This window comes from Ischnura elegans, chromosome 8 (genome assembly GCF_921293095.1).
Source record: "Ischnura elegans chromosome 8, ioIscEleg1.1, whole genome shotgun sequence".
NCBI lineage: Eukaryota > Metazoa > Arthropoda > Insecta > Odonata > Coenagrionidae > Ischnura > Ischnura elegans.
The window spans coordinates 27316321-27333683 of NC_060253.1; the positions used below are offsets into that span (position 1 = coordinate 27316321).

At 38.2% G+C, this 17363-nt stretch overlaps 1 protein-coding gene across 3 annotated transcripts in view; it reads left to right on the forward strand.

The window, feature by feature from the left end:
* Window positions 1-17363, forward strand: part of LOC124163686 (SWI/SNF complex subunit SMARCC1) — a 28450-nt gene that overhangs the window by 6761 nt on the left and 4326 nt on the right. For 2 of the 3 annotated variants that reach the window (XM_046540749.1, XM_046540748.1), the window contains exons 8-13: window positions 1345-1529; window positions 4553-4689; window positions 6408-6599; window positions 7255-7413; window positions 15124-15395; window positions 16434-16657. In XM_046540749.1, the coding sequence (XP_046396705.1) occupies window positions 1345-1529; window positions 4553-4689; window positions 6408-6599; window positions 7255-7413; window positions 15124-15395; window positions 16434-16657 (1169 nt within the window). The remainder of the gene's footprint in view (window positions 1-1344; window positions 1530-4552; window positions 4690-6407; window positions 6600-7254; window positions 7414-15123; window positions 15396-16433; window positions 16658-17363) is intronic. The other variant, XM_046540750.1, reaches the window with a different exon arrangement.

A 17363-nucleotide genomic window follows, 5' to 3' on the forward strand; every position in this document is an offset into this window, starting at 1 on the left:
AAACAGGGTACTAAGCAATGGTTTTTAAACTAATTTGAACACTATAATGATCAAAAAAACTACATTTGTTAAAGAAATATTTTTTAAAATCTTGATATTTCAATATTTAGTTTTCTTTTATGGAGAAAATAATTTTGTTTTTATATTTTGGGGGGGGGGGATCCAGACCCCCCCTGGCTATGCCTCTGTTTTATCGTAAGATGTCTATGTCCACAAGCATGATGAATGTCAGTCTGCTATTCTCTGTTCTCTTCTCTTCTAGCAGCTTAGCATGTTGCATATGGATGACAAAAATTCTCGTCATTCAGGCGCGTCCACTTATACAATTTTAAAGCATACTATAGGTATTTGGTAATACATTATCAGTTGTTGCTTGTTACTTATTATAAACAGACATATCATAATGTTTGATTGAGTCAAGTTATATTTTAAACATTAGCTTTTTAGTCATGTTTAAACCAAAGGCAGTTCGCCCAACTGACACATTTTCTGTCTCAACACCTCTACCTAGGTATGTTGTTCCCCTGCATGAAAATACCCTGGTACGCAACGTGTTAAGACATGTTAAGATCGTGTAAGATGTCATATTATTTTAATATTGTTCAGTCAATTGTGTTTTTTTAATGTAAGTTGTGTTTTATGTTTTATTCTTATTATGAACTCATTTTGTCATACAGTTTTGTTGCTTCATGGGATTTGTACCTAAAGCATTTAATAAGCTTTTGTTTTTCTCAGTTATACACATTTGAGACAAGCGTATATTCTGGCATAAAAGACAACTTTTAAGTTCTGGAAAATCTTCTCAAAAGTAGAGGGTTGTCTTACATGCTGAGTCTGGTAACTCAGTGCCGGTTTTCAAAATTTTGTGCTGGACTGCATACTCCATAGTATGGGGTAGGGTGGGGGTAGCTCTAAAATGGTCTCCTCTCTATCTCCGTCTACTGTAATGAGGCAACTGTATGGCAGCAAGGGTAGCTCTATTCAAGCAACAATGATATAATTAATCGTAGCAGGGGTAACTTGGTGGAAATCTATAATCGCAGGAATAGAAGGATCAACAACTTTTCTGTTTCCACATAGTAATATATTACCACTGACCATGGTTTCGTTACAGAGTAACATTATCAAGATGGTATCCTTGATAATGTTACTCTGTAACGAAACCATGGTCGGTGGTAATAAATTACTACGTGGAAACAGCAAAGTTGTTGATCCTTCTATTCCAACAATGATATGAAAGCATGGATAGATTCCATAGTACAATTATGGCAGAAGGAAAAAAATTGGGTGTCGTCTAATGAGCTAGAATGTACAATAATAAACTTTGCATGCTGTGTATTCCAGTGGTCGAGGGCCGGCGATTGCATCGGGTAAGAAACACCGTGGCGGAGAGGAGGAAGGTGGGGGAGGGGCTGCTGCAACAGGTGGAGGGAGTAACAGCAACTCGGGTGCCAATGATGACCTGACTCATGATCTCGATGATCCATCTTCTGAGCCTAATGTCCAAGAGGTCCCTGTCCCCAAAGGCGGTGAGTCCTCAACATTCCTTTCAATCCTTAACCCTATTACTGCCACCGGGCCGATATATTGGCTCTCGCTAGTTGAAAATTTATTATTATTTTTTATTAATTATTATTTCACTTTTTTTCGTGATAGTGGCCTTTTCAACAGCTGTAATTTATGTAAACCCCCATAGTCTATCTACAGTTAGAAGATGTAAATATATATCTTAAGAATTGGGGAAAAAAAATTTAGATATATTAAATAGAAAAAAATAGCTGAAAATTTTTCAAATCTGAACTGTTGCTAATTCCGTAAAATGCCCTTGGCGGTCTTCGTACATCCCACCTGAAATGGGCTGGCAGTAAAAGGGTTAATAAAAGCTATCTGAGTATTTTAAACTTTTTCACAGTTTCCGTACATAATAGAGTTAATTTTGCAAATGCCCCACGTCTAAGTTTATTACTGGCCAACCTTTCATCTACTTTTCCAGGATAGTCGTTTAAAATCAGGGAAAATGACACTAAAGTCTTGAAAGATAATTTTGCGGTAAAATTCAAGTGGCCTTTTTTCTTCTTCCTCTTATGCATATGTACCTATATCTTTGGCATTTATCATGCATAAGTGTTAAAGTCTACTGCTTATCAAGGTTTTAATTGATTGATTTCAAAGCTGATGCATATTTCATTGCTATTAATCACTTGCTTATATACTGTTAGGATGAATATTTGGTTATGTAAATATTATGAAACTATAAAAAATTGTGAAAAGTACCGTATAAGCTTGTGTAAGAGGCGCACCCCTATTTTGAGGATCGAAGCTATAAAGAAAAAAAATTTTGCGACATTTTTTTAATTCTATCGTGCAGTGTTGCAGACGTATGCCTGGAATTTCGACAGTTATCGAAATGTCCTCTTTCAGTACTATTTGAAAGAGGAAATTTTGATAACTGCGGCGGCATAAGAGGGAGTAGAAAGAGTTCCGATCCTCTCTTTGCATACGCCATCGCTCTACGTTGCTTGTCCTACTCACGAACAATTTTGTTTAAAAGCTCTCGCAGGAGTATTGCAATAGCATTGCAGCCGTGGAAATTTTTAAGGCAAAACACGACAGGCAAATGGCATGAGCTTTCCCAAGAGATTGAGCAACAATCAGGGCAATCTCAGCACCGTAGGATAATAACCACGTCGTAAATTTAAGGCCCCTTGCACACGCACCGATTTTGGACGGCCGGTAAAATATCAGCCGTCCACATTCCAATAGTGAACAATGGGAGAGCATTGGAGCTTGCACACGTACCGACCACACGCCGGCACCGGCAAAATGCCGGTTAGCTGCCGGCTATTGTCACTGTGGATAGCCGACGCCGGCTAAAAAACTTAGCAACGTATCGTTTGACCGGTAAAAATCCGGCGTGTGTGCAAGCATCGCTTCGCCGGTAAAATATCGGCCAATATTTTACCGGCCGTCCAAAATCGGTGTGTGCAAGGGGCCTAACGGAACTACACTCGGCTCTCCATCAGCTAATACCTCTGCCGTTTTTTTCCTTTCCGAGACTCCACAGGAAAATACCGAGTTACAGGGGAACAATGGAAACGGGTTTCATCCCTACCCCATTCCACCAACTGACCTTTTTCAGTCTACCAGGTTCAATTCCCCGAGTTTCTGGAGGTCAAATGCTACGTGAGTCACCTTCTGAGCTCGAAGATATCTCGATATCTTTCAGCAATTTTATGACACGCACGAGGTTCTAAAAAGAATTAGACCTAACGCGACGTATATCTTACTGCATTTAAGTTTTTTGAGCTCTAATTGATTGACACAAAGATTTATAGCTAAAATAACGCTACTAATATTCAACATAGTCCAAACAGCACAATTTCGGAAGAAACAAGCGTAGCATAAGCGCATTCAAACAAGACGAGACAGACTGGAAACTCAGGCAACGCAAACTGCGTATATCACATTGCTGCGCCTTCGCCCCTTCGCTTTAAAGGCAACGACGTCACATGCAAGATCGGACGTGTTCTTCCCTTGCTCCTTCGCTCGTAGCTTTAAATACGGAGGGGAGGGAGCCCTCTTCCCCTCGACCTCTCCTTCAGCGCTCTTCACTTATAAGCATTTCCGATTTCTTCTATCCACCATTAAGTCCAACAATGAGCACACTCGTTCGAATTTTTTCAACCGCAGGTTGTGACACCAATATTACTATATGCATAATAAATGCCGCGGGATGCCCACTCGTGGCTATAAATTTAGCGCGCGCTCCGGAGCGAATCACCCCGCGCGATCTTTTCAATGTTCCCCTCTGGGGTGCCGACGACACGGCGCGATGCTTGCAAGAAATTCAAACAGGAACATTTTAAAAATACGTCACTAAGGGAGAAACTCCCCTGCCTGCCGCTTGATTTTGACCCAGGGTTTCAGATGACTGACTCACGCTGAAAACCAAGGCCACTCAGTTCCCCTTGAACTTGCAACCGGTGAAGGGGAGGGGGGGAAGATAAGAAGTTTGTGTAAGAGGCGCACCCCCATTTTTGGCTGCAATATCTGGGAAAAAAGGTGTGCCTCTTACACGCGCTTATACGGTATGTAGGTAATTGAAGGAGTAACCTTTTGATATTTAAGTGACTACCCTGCTGTTTATGTCCTTTCAATTAAACTCGTGAAATATGGAATGGTGCAGATTCCTCTTAGAATGAATTTAGGGTGAACGTCTTTTTTTATTGTTTTTTTTCTGAAAAGCCATGGTAATAATATGTTGGCCAATATCCATATGGGTATACTGGCCCATTTTCCATAATTGTGCTTGGTTCAATACTGTGCTTGGCTTGTCGTTCTTATCTATCTCCACTTATTTTTATTTGTTACTCAACATGTTCTCCCTGGCAAAATCTGGTGGGACTTCTCATAACCAGTTTTGGAAATTTTTTGTGAAAAAATCCTAAACACACATATTTCCCCTGGTATATGTGTATGTATGTTTTGATTGGGATGAATTAATATTGTCTCTGCTATACATGGCAACTGACTATAAAATCTCCTCCTGTAGGGTCATCATCATCTAAGAAGGACAATGATCTGCAACCCATTAAAGGAGGGACACTGACCGACTTGGAGGAAAATGACACGATGGATAGGGGAGAGGACACATCTGCAGGAAAGGGGTCTTCTGAGCAAGGAAATCAGGTGGGCTACTCTCCCTTGAGTGTGAAAAATTTATAGTGCGAAAATTTCTCAGTGGGAAAATAATTTGCCTCGATATGGATTTGAACTCGGATCTTCAGAGTTTGTGCCTGGTGTTTCACCACTAGAACTATCAATGCATATTTCTTCGAAGGGAAAAGATACATTGGTAATTCAATTGGTGGAACAGTTAAGTTCAATTCTGGTCAAGGCTAATGATTTTTCCCTTGCAGAATGTTCACACTATGTACGCAGTTGTGGGTTACTCAGAAATAGTATACCTCTGGCTAGTCTTACTTTCTTGAAATACATATTTATATTTAGCCTTATGGAAGTAAATGAACAAGTATTTTGCAGAATATGTGAAAACCATAGGCATACTGCTCATTAGTAAGCTTTTATATCTACATATCTGTATTTTACATTACATGATCATTGAGGTAAAACAATCAATTTTGATAGGATTTAAGTGTAGTTTCTCTTCTGTGGTTTTTCTGGGATTGGTTTTTTCTACAATAATTATTTTGTCATTTTTTGATTGGCGTACTTCCTGTGTTAATTTTTCTGCCAGAAACCTCTTATTATTGGTTTTGCGCTACCATTTTTTTCCTTGAGTCTAAAGAAATCAAATTACATGTAATTTATCCCTTAAGCTTTCTTTGATTGATCCTTCTCCAGATATTTAGTGAAAATGATAAAGCATTGTTTCATCTTTTCATTTTATTCAGAGATTAGAAACTGAAATGGTGGAATACATGAATATGTCACACAAATAATGAAGTATTTGTGATATTTGATGATCAACGAAGAAATGAAAATGTTACCTCGAACATACGACTTTGATATCTTGTCGGCACTGTTAAACCTCTTCATAACAAATTTCATTTGAACATTGAAAAAATTTTGTCATGCTTAGGTGTTTGCTTTTGCTAAACAAAAACTGAATTTTGTGAAGCGAACTGTATCTGTTCATTTCCGGTGAACAGGCAATGAAGTAGCCATTTCTCTCTCTCTCTAAATATATAAGATGTATCAAATGAAATAACTCAATAGCTGCAATAAAATGGGAAAAAGATTTAAATGAAGGGTAGTGACATGTTTTTAGTAGGTAAATGCAAATGGGATAATGCTGATTCAGCAGTTTCCCACAAATATGCAAATTTCATTGTTCTCCCAAATTTGAAGTTTATGTGTGATTTGCATCATCTTTCACTCTTTTGTTCATGTTGTTGTTACGAAAGTAATATCAAAGCGCACGTTAGACGTGGATATGGATAGTTTTGTTTTAAAATTTTTAATAAAACTTGGTGGGTTAGAAGTAGGTACTTACCCCTTGTTTGAAAAAAATATGCATCAAATCTATGGTACAGGCTTTGTTTCTTATTTACCACTGTGCAAAACTCATAGCTAATAGGTGGTTAAACTATAAGGATGGCACTTAATAAGTATCCATGAAGCAGTCGTCAAAATACTGCCAATTGCAGGATAAACTAACAACAATTTTGCAAAAATCAACTCCACTTTTGGCCATAAAATAATGCCACGTTTAGTGTGTCTTTAGTTATGAGACATGAAATTATTTGATTTTCTATACTTTTATTTGGTAGAATTTTTATTCAAGTACAGTGTTTGAATTTGTGATAAAATGTTTTCAACCCATCTCTAGTTGCAACAAATGGCAGCATTTTTGACTTTTTTTCTAAATGATCTATTGTTCACAGGAGGGATCTTCTGTTGGAGGCAGAGATGGAGGAGGGAAAGATGACGGACAAGAAGACACTGTGACGGAACAAACTCATCACATAGTTGTTCCCAGCTATTCTGCATGGTTTGAGTATAACTCCATTCACACTGTGGAACGTCGAGCCTTGCCGGAATTTTTCAATGGGAAAAATCGTTCAAAAACTCCTGAGGTGAGTGTCATCATCCCATTTCCCTCATTTTTTTTAAAGAAATACACTGGTTATGCTGGTCAATCATTTCAAGGATAAGCATTTGGAATTTATTTTGTGTTCCTCTATTGGACGAGTGGCAAACTGTCCCAAAGCTATCTGTTGGTTGTTCTTGTGGACCCAAGCAAAAGGGGTGTTCTATTCTACTAATCCCTGCCAAAATCATGATGAACCCAAGTATCCTAAAAGTGGAATTGGCAGACCACACAACTAGCAATCTGTTCTGGGTTCGAGTCCCAGTCGGGCCACATATTTACCCCCTAGGTTCTGTCTCCTACCATCTGCCACATTGGCGTAAAATTGTCTTCGTTCATCTTCTCTCATGTGTTCCTACCCCTTTCTTTCCACTTTGTGAATTGATATTGATACATGATTATGCTTATGGTGTCTTGTGAATGAAGTACTGAATGTATTTATATGTGGTAACGTCTACACTATAGAATAGAATGGAAACACTATACTACAACTACTGACATAATTATTTATATGTAACAAAAATCAAGTGTCTAAAACAAAGAGGAGACACAATGAGAGAAATGTGCTGTATTAGTTTTGAATCCTCTGTCTTTTAAATGATAAATTTTGTCTAACCATGATTTTTATTTTGTGATTGCAGGTGTATTTGGCATACAGAAACTTCATGATCGACACTTACAGACTCAATCCAACTGAGTATCTTACCAGCACTGCATGTCGGCGCAATTTAGCCGGTGACGTGTGTGCTGTAATGAGAGTTCATGCATTCCTAGAACAGTGGGGCCTCATTAATTATCAGGTAATAATTTCTTCTTTTTGTACATATACGCTGTTTCTACCATGAGTAAAATTTAACTATTGCTTCCTGTCAGTGATAAAATTCATGCATTTCTATGGTGACCTTCTCTTGATGTCAGTATGAACATGCACATGTTACCCTGCTTGTCCCCTTAGTGGGAATGTGGCGAAGGTGTTAGAACACCCTCAAGTACAATATAAAATAAGTGTGCATTGGAGTTATTTGACCACATATCATTTATGAAAGTCCGTAATTTTAGGGGGAATAAGAAATTCCTGTACATACCCATTTGGCCAAATAACTTTCCAATTTATCATTTTTATCTGCCCTGGGAATATAGTGAGATCCTAAAGGGCCTATCACACTAGCGACTGCGACCGCGGGTGCGACTGTACCCCGTCACAAATTGCAGCCGACGCCACGATTGTGCATGTGCACTTATGAACGTTTCTGCTTGTAGCTTGTTTGTTTACTAAAGCCCAAAGAATGGATAGAGAGCAGCAATTGTTGAAATTAAGGCACTTTTAATGGCATCATATTAGGAAGTTTTCGGTAGCATTTTTTGTGCTGGTTCTGGGTTTTTATCGCTCAAGATTTTCTTATCGAAGTGCATGGGGCATTGGATAGCTTGGCGCAAAAAACAAGTTGTACGCCATAACCTTTTTATGGAACTAACATTGGAAGATCTGCTAAAAACAAATAGTTCTGCCACAAGCATGCGAGATTCAAATGGAGTTCTCTGATTGGCTGCGACTGTGACTCAGAAGAATAGCCGGTCAGCTATACCAGTCACAGCATCGACTGCCTCGCTCTGATTGGTCGATGGGCCAGTTGCAGCGCCGGCCGCAGTCACTAGTGTGATACGGCCTTAAGTGGATGTTCTTCCTGTTGCTCACTAGGATATTAGTTATGTACACCTCAAGCAATCTAAGCCTAATGAGTAGCCTCCAAATCTCTTGCTGCTCCCAGCCTAATTTATGTAAGAGCTGTTTAACACTCACTCTTAGCTCATAGCAATTTTTGACTAATTGCCCATTTTTCTTATGAATAACTCCATCGGGAACTCTACCTTGCTTGTTGTGAAAGGGGATTGGATAAGCACAAGGTTGACATTGAGCAACCTCTGCTGAGACTGAAGTCAGAATATCCTTAAATGCAATTAAAGTTATCAATAGCTGCCCACTGAAGATAGCATGGAATGTTGTGCAATCCGCTAGATCAGATACAAGCTGGGAACAGAAGAATGCAACTATCTCTTTGTAGATTGTAATGTCTAAGGAGCATCAGAGCGATTCTAATCCAAAAAGTATGTAAATTTGATACGTTAGAGGGAAAGCTAGGTATATGGCAAAGACGCAATAGCAGGCTGAATTGTATGCCCAGGAGCTGCCGCCACGGTAGAGTCTGTGAGGAACCAAAACATGGTGCATTTATTGAGAGTATATTGGAATAATAAGAGTGCTCAGGTCAGGCATTATTCCACATTATAGACTATAGTTGCCCATCTACTACCCTCGTCGGTGAATTCTTTACTTGCTGAAACTGCTGTAATTATTAGAAGTATGTATCAATCTCATTTTATGGTCCAGTCATTACTTCAGGTTTGAAATATTGTGAAAGGGTTTGGTATTAGCTGTATTGCATTGTCAAAATGCCGAAATTATTTATTAGATTGGGTGACAACAATTTCTCCTGGATTCCACCTGGCGGATTCAGGTTAAAGTGTCATTATCGGCATTTCCGCCATGTTTATCTAGCCCTCGTTCCTTGCTGATGCATTATGATTGGCCAGATTCTCTTGCTGCTGTGCTGTGATTGGCGGGTTTCCGAACTTACTCTTACAAGCGTTAGTTAAATATTATCCATCTTCCCTGTTCAAATTTTCTGGCATTTTAGTAATTTTGATAGACTACCTTATCAGCCTGGGATAATATCTTTTTTTCTATTGCGATGATTTCGACTTCATCAAATTTTATTTAGTGCCTAGGTTTTCTCCAAGCATGCTCGGTGGCTGCTGATAGGTTGAATTTTTTGTTTTGTGTTCTTGCAGGCGGAAATTAGTTATTTACTAGTATCCAGTGGACCTTGTGCTTCTTTTGTCATTGCTCTTGTCATCTTCGCTAAGTGAAATATTTCTTTAGGGAATATTTTGATGATATACCACCAAGCAAAGCAGGCTGTATTACTTTATGCGAAATGAAGCAATTATCCTTAAAAATCAAATTTGCCAATAATGGAACTTTGGACTAAGAATGATGCTGCACATTGGAATGTATAACGTGACATGTAGTATGATCATAGAAAAACATCAAATTAACATCAAATTTTTTATGAAGTACATAGTAGTCAAGTAATTTAATCTGATTTTCTTTCTTTTAATTAATATTGTAATGTTTTCTTTGAGGATTGGTCAAACTGTTGGATCAGACTATCATCCAATATAATATCTTCATTATGTACTCTAAAAAGGCTGCTAAGCATGCATATTAAAATTGCCTTTGTTTCAAAAAAGGTCTATTTTGAGTGTTACGCCCATGACGTCATTGAAATAATAAATTGAGTGTATCCACGGCACTGGAATTTAAACAATGTGAATTAAAATTTGTAATATCAGAAAAGATATTAACTTGAAATTATTTCATGAAAAATATAATGCAGATATTATGCTATTGTCGCTAAAATAAACAAAAGCAAGCTGCAAGAAAGTGCACCAAATAAAACACGCATGGTAATACGCAACAAAGAAATTAAAAAGCATACGCATCTGATACAAGTGTGAATTTATTGAGTTAACAGTCTCATGAATGACTATGAAACATGAAAAAGAATGCAGAATTTTTTCAATTAAATAAACTAAAAGCGCAGTGTCAGATTTGTGTCATCACTAACAGCACATTAGAAGCTCCTCCTAGAAGCATCATTGCTAGAAACACCCTGTGCTGCAAGGGTTTTGTCGGGGAGTAGGTTGTAAAAAAGTTTCGTTTCATCTGCATTATATCACGCGCAGAGTACTTCTTAAGATATTCTGCTAGGATTGGAATCCTTTCTTCCACAGCTTTGGGTTCACACCGCAGGCATCACCAGCAGTTATGAAGGGATATAATTAGGGATGGGTCGAATAGTAGATTTCTCGAATTCGAATATCGAATTCGAATATCAAATCATTGCTCGAATATTCGAATACCTCGAATTTCGAATACCTCGAATACTAAACTATGAATGTGAGAATGTTTGACTAGGTCGCCTATGCAGCAGGAAACCCAAGATTTTGGTGAGTAATTGTGATTGCCTTTAAAGGATTCAAACAGGAATTTAGCTGATTAATGGAATATTTTACATTTATGTAAACAATAGGGTAGTTTCCTTCATCATAGAAAATGAAAGGCATAGATTGTGATTCGTTACCTACCATTGGTGTATTCATTATATACAAATTATTTGGTTCTAGAAATACCGGTCTAGACCAATGGCAATGGTCAATTTTATCCTCATTTGAAAAAGGCCAGATTGGCACCCATGTAATGCCACTCCACGTGACATCACAGGTACCTAGTTTCTACACGAAAGGATAGGAGTTTTACATCGTCTGACGTTACTAATGCATGCATGAGGCACACAGCTCAGGGAAACATGTCTTAGTAATCACTTATTAAAACTGGCTAAGGTCGGAAAGTTTTCTTCGTTTGATAAGGTAAGGCTTGGTAAGGTATCAGCGCTAAGAGCCTCGCCCAAGGTCACCTCACAAGGTGGGAGGGGGAACCAGAAATGCGTCACACGGACCTTTCCCCATCATTCCCACTAACGCGTCGCGTTTTCGCACGATGGAAAATTTTCACTTTTAATTTAATCGCGAAAAATAGATATCGTCCTATAAAATTCTAAAACCGTTAAATAAGTACTTCAGGAGTATTAATATTTCGATTTAGGCAATAAAAAAATAAAAGGAAAGCACCCTATTTGAGCATTACGCCAAAATGCTAAGCCCCCGTCGTATTTCTTCGTCTTTCCGGCATTTATTTTCCTGCGTAAAATGCTTAAATAAAGTCATAAATATGTCGTGTTTGGTCTTATTCTTTCTTAAATTACGCTCATATTACTAATATTTCAATCCAATAAAAGTGTAATATCAATTGCCGAAAGTCATTGATAGACACCTTTCGGGCTAGTAGATGACTCATGCAGCAGTTGACCTCCAGTAAGGGGGAAATTCGAAGCAGGTAGGTAGAAAAAGGTCAGCGGGTGAGAAAAGGGGGTGGGTGCGAGACACGTTATTATTTTTCTCGTGTAACTTGATATTTTTTTCGAAGCTAAGGTCTTCGTAATACGATCCCTGCGCGAGGTCTGATCTTTTGTTTGATATCGGAGAAGAGGAAATCGTCAGAGTGGGTGAGGCTGGGTGTGTGCTGAAGGGAGGGGGATAGTGGAGATCGTGGGAAATGCGCCAATGTCACCATCCCACGGCACTGAGTTCCTCCTTGTGGTAGTTTCATCTCCTGGGGAAGATTCAAAATAATTGCCTGTCGTTATTAGCCGCAAAGGAGACATGGTAAACACCTCGTCTTATTTTTATCAAAAGACGAATGCGGGAAAATGGTCAGTGGGGGAGAAAGAGTGAAGGGTGAAACGCGATTCTATTATTTTCCGGTAACTTGATATATTTTTCGAAGCTGAGGTCTTCGTAATACGATCCCTGCTCGAGTCGGGACCTTTTGTTTGATTTCGGAGAAGAGGAAATCGCCGGAGGGGGTGGGGCGAAAGCTGAATGGACGGGGATAGCGGATCGTGGGAAATGCGCCAATGTCACTGTCCCACGGCACTGAGGTTCTCGTGATGGGGGACACCTGGGATTTTCGGATTTTTTTCACCCGATCAATTTCGGTTCCCCACGTCGAACTCTTTTCACCGCTCTAACGGCTCTAACCCGCGAATTTGATATAGTTCGTAAGGTTGCCTAAAACGGCGCTGCATGCACTAAACTACTAAAGTTCTCCTTTTCCGAGCCAACTACCAACGACGAGCGAGCGACAGTGTATGACGCGAAATTCAAAGTATTCGAGGTATTCGAGACGGCACCTTTGGCATAACTATTCGAGATCTCGAATATCGAATACTTTCTGGTATTCGAGGTATTCGAGTATTCGCGGATACTATTCGCACATCTCTAGATATAATGCTTTCGTGCTTTAAATTAGTATAGCCAATCTTCCAAGCACTTGGAAGTTCTCAATTCTCAATCTATCACTGAACTGAAATACTCCTCTTTAGTCTTAAGCACAGCCCCTTTCTCTGGAGTTCCCACAGATTGAAGTGTGCAAAACCACTCAAACAAAGCTTCTAACTCTTCATGTTCCGCATTTCTCATATTGCTCTATTATTTTTATTTTCTCGCTTGAAGTGTTTTGCGATTTTTGGCCATGGTGTCTACCTTCAAATGCTCTCTATTCACGCGACTGACAGTTATGGGGGCACGTTGTTGACTGCTTTCTGCCACCCGAGGAACTAAAGAAGATTGAGCATTCGCGAATGTTAATGGCACTATATTTTCATCAAAATGAACTACATATTTATTGAACGACAGTTTACCACATGAGTGTAAGACTCACTTCACGTTAACTTCATGTCTAACAGATCGCCAGCAATTACAGAGATTAGGGGCTCTTGGTGAAGGTTTTCCCGTGATGGAAATTCCCTATGGCGAGCACTAACCCCAAAAGGGCCTCGTAAAAACAATTTTTTTTACATGCTCATCATAGATCAATTGACTGCAATGGTCTGCTATCTATCGTAATGGCAGGGGTCTCGCAATGGCCTGTACTCGCTTTAACGCAGTTCCACAGTACATATATATTTAGCTGCTCCCAGATAAATGAATGAAAACTCAGCTGTACGTACTTCCCTTTTTGACCGTTGCATTTAAAAGTCGTGTTCTTTACTCACTTTAACCTGCATATCCATATTTTTCTTAATTTAGTGTAGATTTTGGCCAAATGTCTTTCAAACATATCACAGAAGACTGTTTATAAGCAGCATATTATTAATTCTTGACATGCTTTGCATGTTGAAATTAAAAAATCTGCATGAATGAAATTAAAAAAGTCCATAAATTATTAATCACATAACAACCAGTTCAATAATTTTAAAGTTTTAGCAACATCATAATTGTCAGAATTACATAATTAAGTTGTTAGCTTAATTTTGTTTTTTCTTAAATTTTGATTTTTGCCTTTATTTCCATAGCTGCTAATTTTTTTGCCAATAAAATGTGATGTTGTTTGACTATGAATGGGGTGGTCAATATAATTTTTCATTGATGTCATTTTTTTATTTTTGCTGTATTTTTTCTTATTAACTGTTGGTAGAAAAAAATATTAATTTAAAGCCTCCCTTTTGATTTTGGTTTCTGAGTGGATTCTTTCAAGCATTCCATTTTTACTCCATGTTCTATTGTAATAACTTTTATTTTTGGTTTCCTTTTGGTTGCAATTTTTGGACTTGGATAATTTACTCTCTAAAACTGCCAGAAATCTGTTGCTTTATTTTTTTTCATAACTACTTGTTGTCATGAAATGATAGTTTATTTATTCTAATTATCAGCCTCTTTAAAAATGAATGAATTAAATATGATTTTAAAAGTTATTTTTTGTTTTTAACTCAACAAAATTTCACTTGTATTTATCCATTTTTAAATTATTTTTTGTTTTATGAATTTGAACTGTGTGATTCTTTGTTGCCATTTTAAAATTTGCCTTGATTGAACATTATGTTGTCCATTGTCAAAGCGTTGCCATACTTAAATGTTGATCTGTAGATAATTTAGTGGTGTATTTCAAAACATCACTGTGTTTATGTCACATCTATCTATCTTTTGTACCAAGATTTATTGACCAAGAAACTTGGTTAATGATTGAATGATCTGAAAATGCATTGTTTTTTTTACAAGGACAGTGGAAGTGGAGGTTTGTCATAACTCAGAGAAAGAAATAGTGAGTGTTTTCAATGTAGGGTAAATGGCAAAATAGGAATTCGAGCTAGTTAGCCAGCTGAAATACAGGTGGCTTACAGGGAAGCCTACTACCTCTTTGGCATCTTTATAGTATGTGGTTGCCCTACATTCATTGGATCAAGCTCATCTTCTGAGCATATTCCATGAGACCTGTTTGATGATTAAAGTCTGAGAAGTTAATCCACATCTTATGAACCTGTCACCTATTCAATTTACTTATTGCCATCGTAGCATTGAATTGTATCTATCTCAAAGTGAAACATTGAAAATGCAAACTCTGTGATGGCTCTCATGGAACCTGCTATTAGTAAATCACAAGTTACTGGCAATTTTCCTCGAATACTTTAATTTTACTTCGTTTCCGGTTTCAATACATTGTGAATCATCTTCAGGAATAAGAATCAATTGAAGATAATATAAAATGTATTGAAACTGTTGTCGAAGTGAAGTATTTTTGGAAAATTGACAGCAACTATTCATTGACAGACCAGACAATACCGCCAGGGAAATTGAAAATGAAAATTTGGTATAAACCCTTCCTTGGTGAGCATTCTGGATATTCCTTTCTCTGAGGTCATAATTTTACAGACTTAATCCTGGTTTATCTGCAGATTTATTGGTATGGCACCGCTTGCACTCATATTTTTGTATGAATCATGCTGATCCTGGAGTGGAAATTTTTCTCAAAACGTGGTTGCTATCATTAGGAACCTGGTTTTATCGTGCAGGTGGACGCTGACGGGAGGCCGACGCCAATGGGTCCCCCTCCTACTTCTCACTTCCACGTCCTCGCCGACACGCCATCTGGACTCCAACCTGTCAACCCACCCAAAACTCCACAACCATCGGCGGCAAAAGCACTCTTGGATTTGGATGGTGCACAACGCAGGGAAGGCGGTGCAGCTAACGCCACAGCCAGGCCAAATGATTCTTCGACCACTGATATATCCAGTTCCAATTTTGGTCTACGTCTTGACCAGTAAGTGTACTCATCTTTTACAAATTCGCATTCTGTCAACATTTTTTGGGTGTGTTTTTTATTGTACTATCCACTCCTATTGCCTTGAAATAACCTGGCTCTTAAATGTTGTGCAAATTGTTTGAAGACTTGATAGAGGTGAAGGTATTTTAATAATGTGTTTGGGAATCACATGTAAACATTGATATTTTGTGTTTGAGCTATTCTATGAGTACAAAAAGGGATGGAATTATAACCATAGGTCTTAAATCATATCAAGGAGTATTTCTTTTTGCACATAGTGTGGAATCCAAAAAGTAGAAAGCTTTGTATGTGACAAATAACTTTATTCTCACTCACGTGCAGGGGTGCTAAGTCGTGTACACCTAGAGTGGAATTTGCTATGAAAAAGTCATTTGAGATTTTAACGTGGATCTCTTGTTTGCTGGTCAGGTGTGCCTTGATTGAGTATTGTTCAAATACTTATAACTTAACTTTGGTTGGGTCCTGTGTTTTACTTCAGTCATCAATATTCCTCCTAAGAGTCATATTTTCGCATGTGTAATTTTTAGGAAAATTGCTGATGATAACCTGTCATGATATTGCAGAGTCTGCTAAATTTGTAATGAGAAAGCCCCAAGGGCATATGTACTAAGCAACTGTTGGAGAGGGAAACCTCTGCCTAGTTGCTATACAGCAACAGACGTTTTCTTAAGCACCGCATTTAACAAGTAACTTTATTTGCACTCACTCACAAGAATGTGAAGTGATTCGTTTTTTTATGGTAAATTTTTTCCTTTTCACTTTGCACCCGAACACATGACTGCGCGTCTAGATGCTCTTGGCCTTGCCCCCTGTGAGTCACGCCTGATTTCCTCCTTGTTGATGATTGTCCAAGACAATCGAACAACCTGTTTCATAGATATTTTCCTTCCAAATTTAATTGGCATTTTGAATTCAATGGCTTGGGACTTTCCCACCAAGTGAAGCGTGGGAAGTTTATGTACTTGTTTTTTGAAAACTTGGATATGTTTCATGGCATTTTGTGCTTCCCTTCAGGTACGCCCGGAAGCCAGCGGCATTGCGCAACAAAACTGCTGCTAACATGACGAGGGAATGGACGGACCAAGAGACACTCCTGCTGCTGGAAGGCCTGGAAATGCACAAAGATGACTGGAACAAAGTATGTGAGCACGTTGGCTCTCGTACTCAGGATGAGTGCATACTTCACTTCTTGAGGTTACCAATTGAAGATCCCTATCTCGAGGATGCAGAATTAGGAGGTAATTGTCATAGATTAATGGCATTTAATATTTTTATAATTTTATGGCTTATGTTGTCTGCTTATTGATGGGCCACTAAAAATCCAGAGAAAAATTATTCTTTGCAATAATGCCATAGTAAAAGGGATTTTGAATGGATGTGGTAATTTTATAGACTTTTTTATTGAATTTATTTTATATTATGTAGTGGCTATTTAAAGAAAGAAGGGAAATTTAAAGCCTATTCTCTAAAGCCTCTGAAAGACAGTTTTACCCCAAGTGTTTTCTTTGAAAAAAAAAGTTTCTTGTATCTAAAGGCACTGTTAAAAAATGTTACAATCTTTATACCCTCTAAAGCTTTGTTATTACCATCTCGAATTAGTTGTAGCAAGCTGTGATGTTTACACTGTTCTTGAAATCTATCGATTAATTGATGAAGAACTAAGCAAGAAAATGGACTTCGTAGCCTTAAAAAAAACACCACAGGAAATCATATTTTAAGTCCAATGGGCTTGGCACAAGCTTTGAAGAGTGCAATGAGTTTAAGTTTTTTCAAACTATCGCGACAAAAGACTTCATGATGCAGGATTGGATTCTCTCGTCAATTTTCAATATCTATAACTTCAGCTATTGCTCAATCATTATAGTTTTAGCCAAAAACCATTCCCACCGTGCTTGCTTGCAGTATTCCATTGCTTGTTGTCCGCAGGCACTTGGTAAGGTAGGC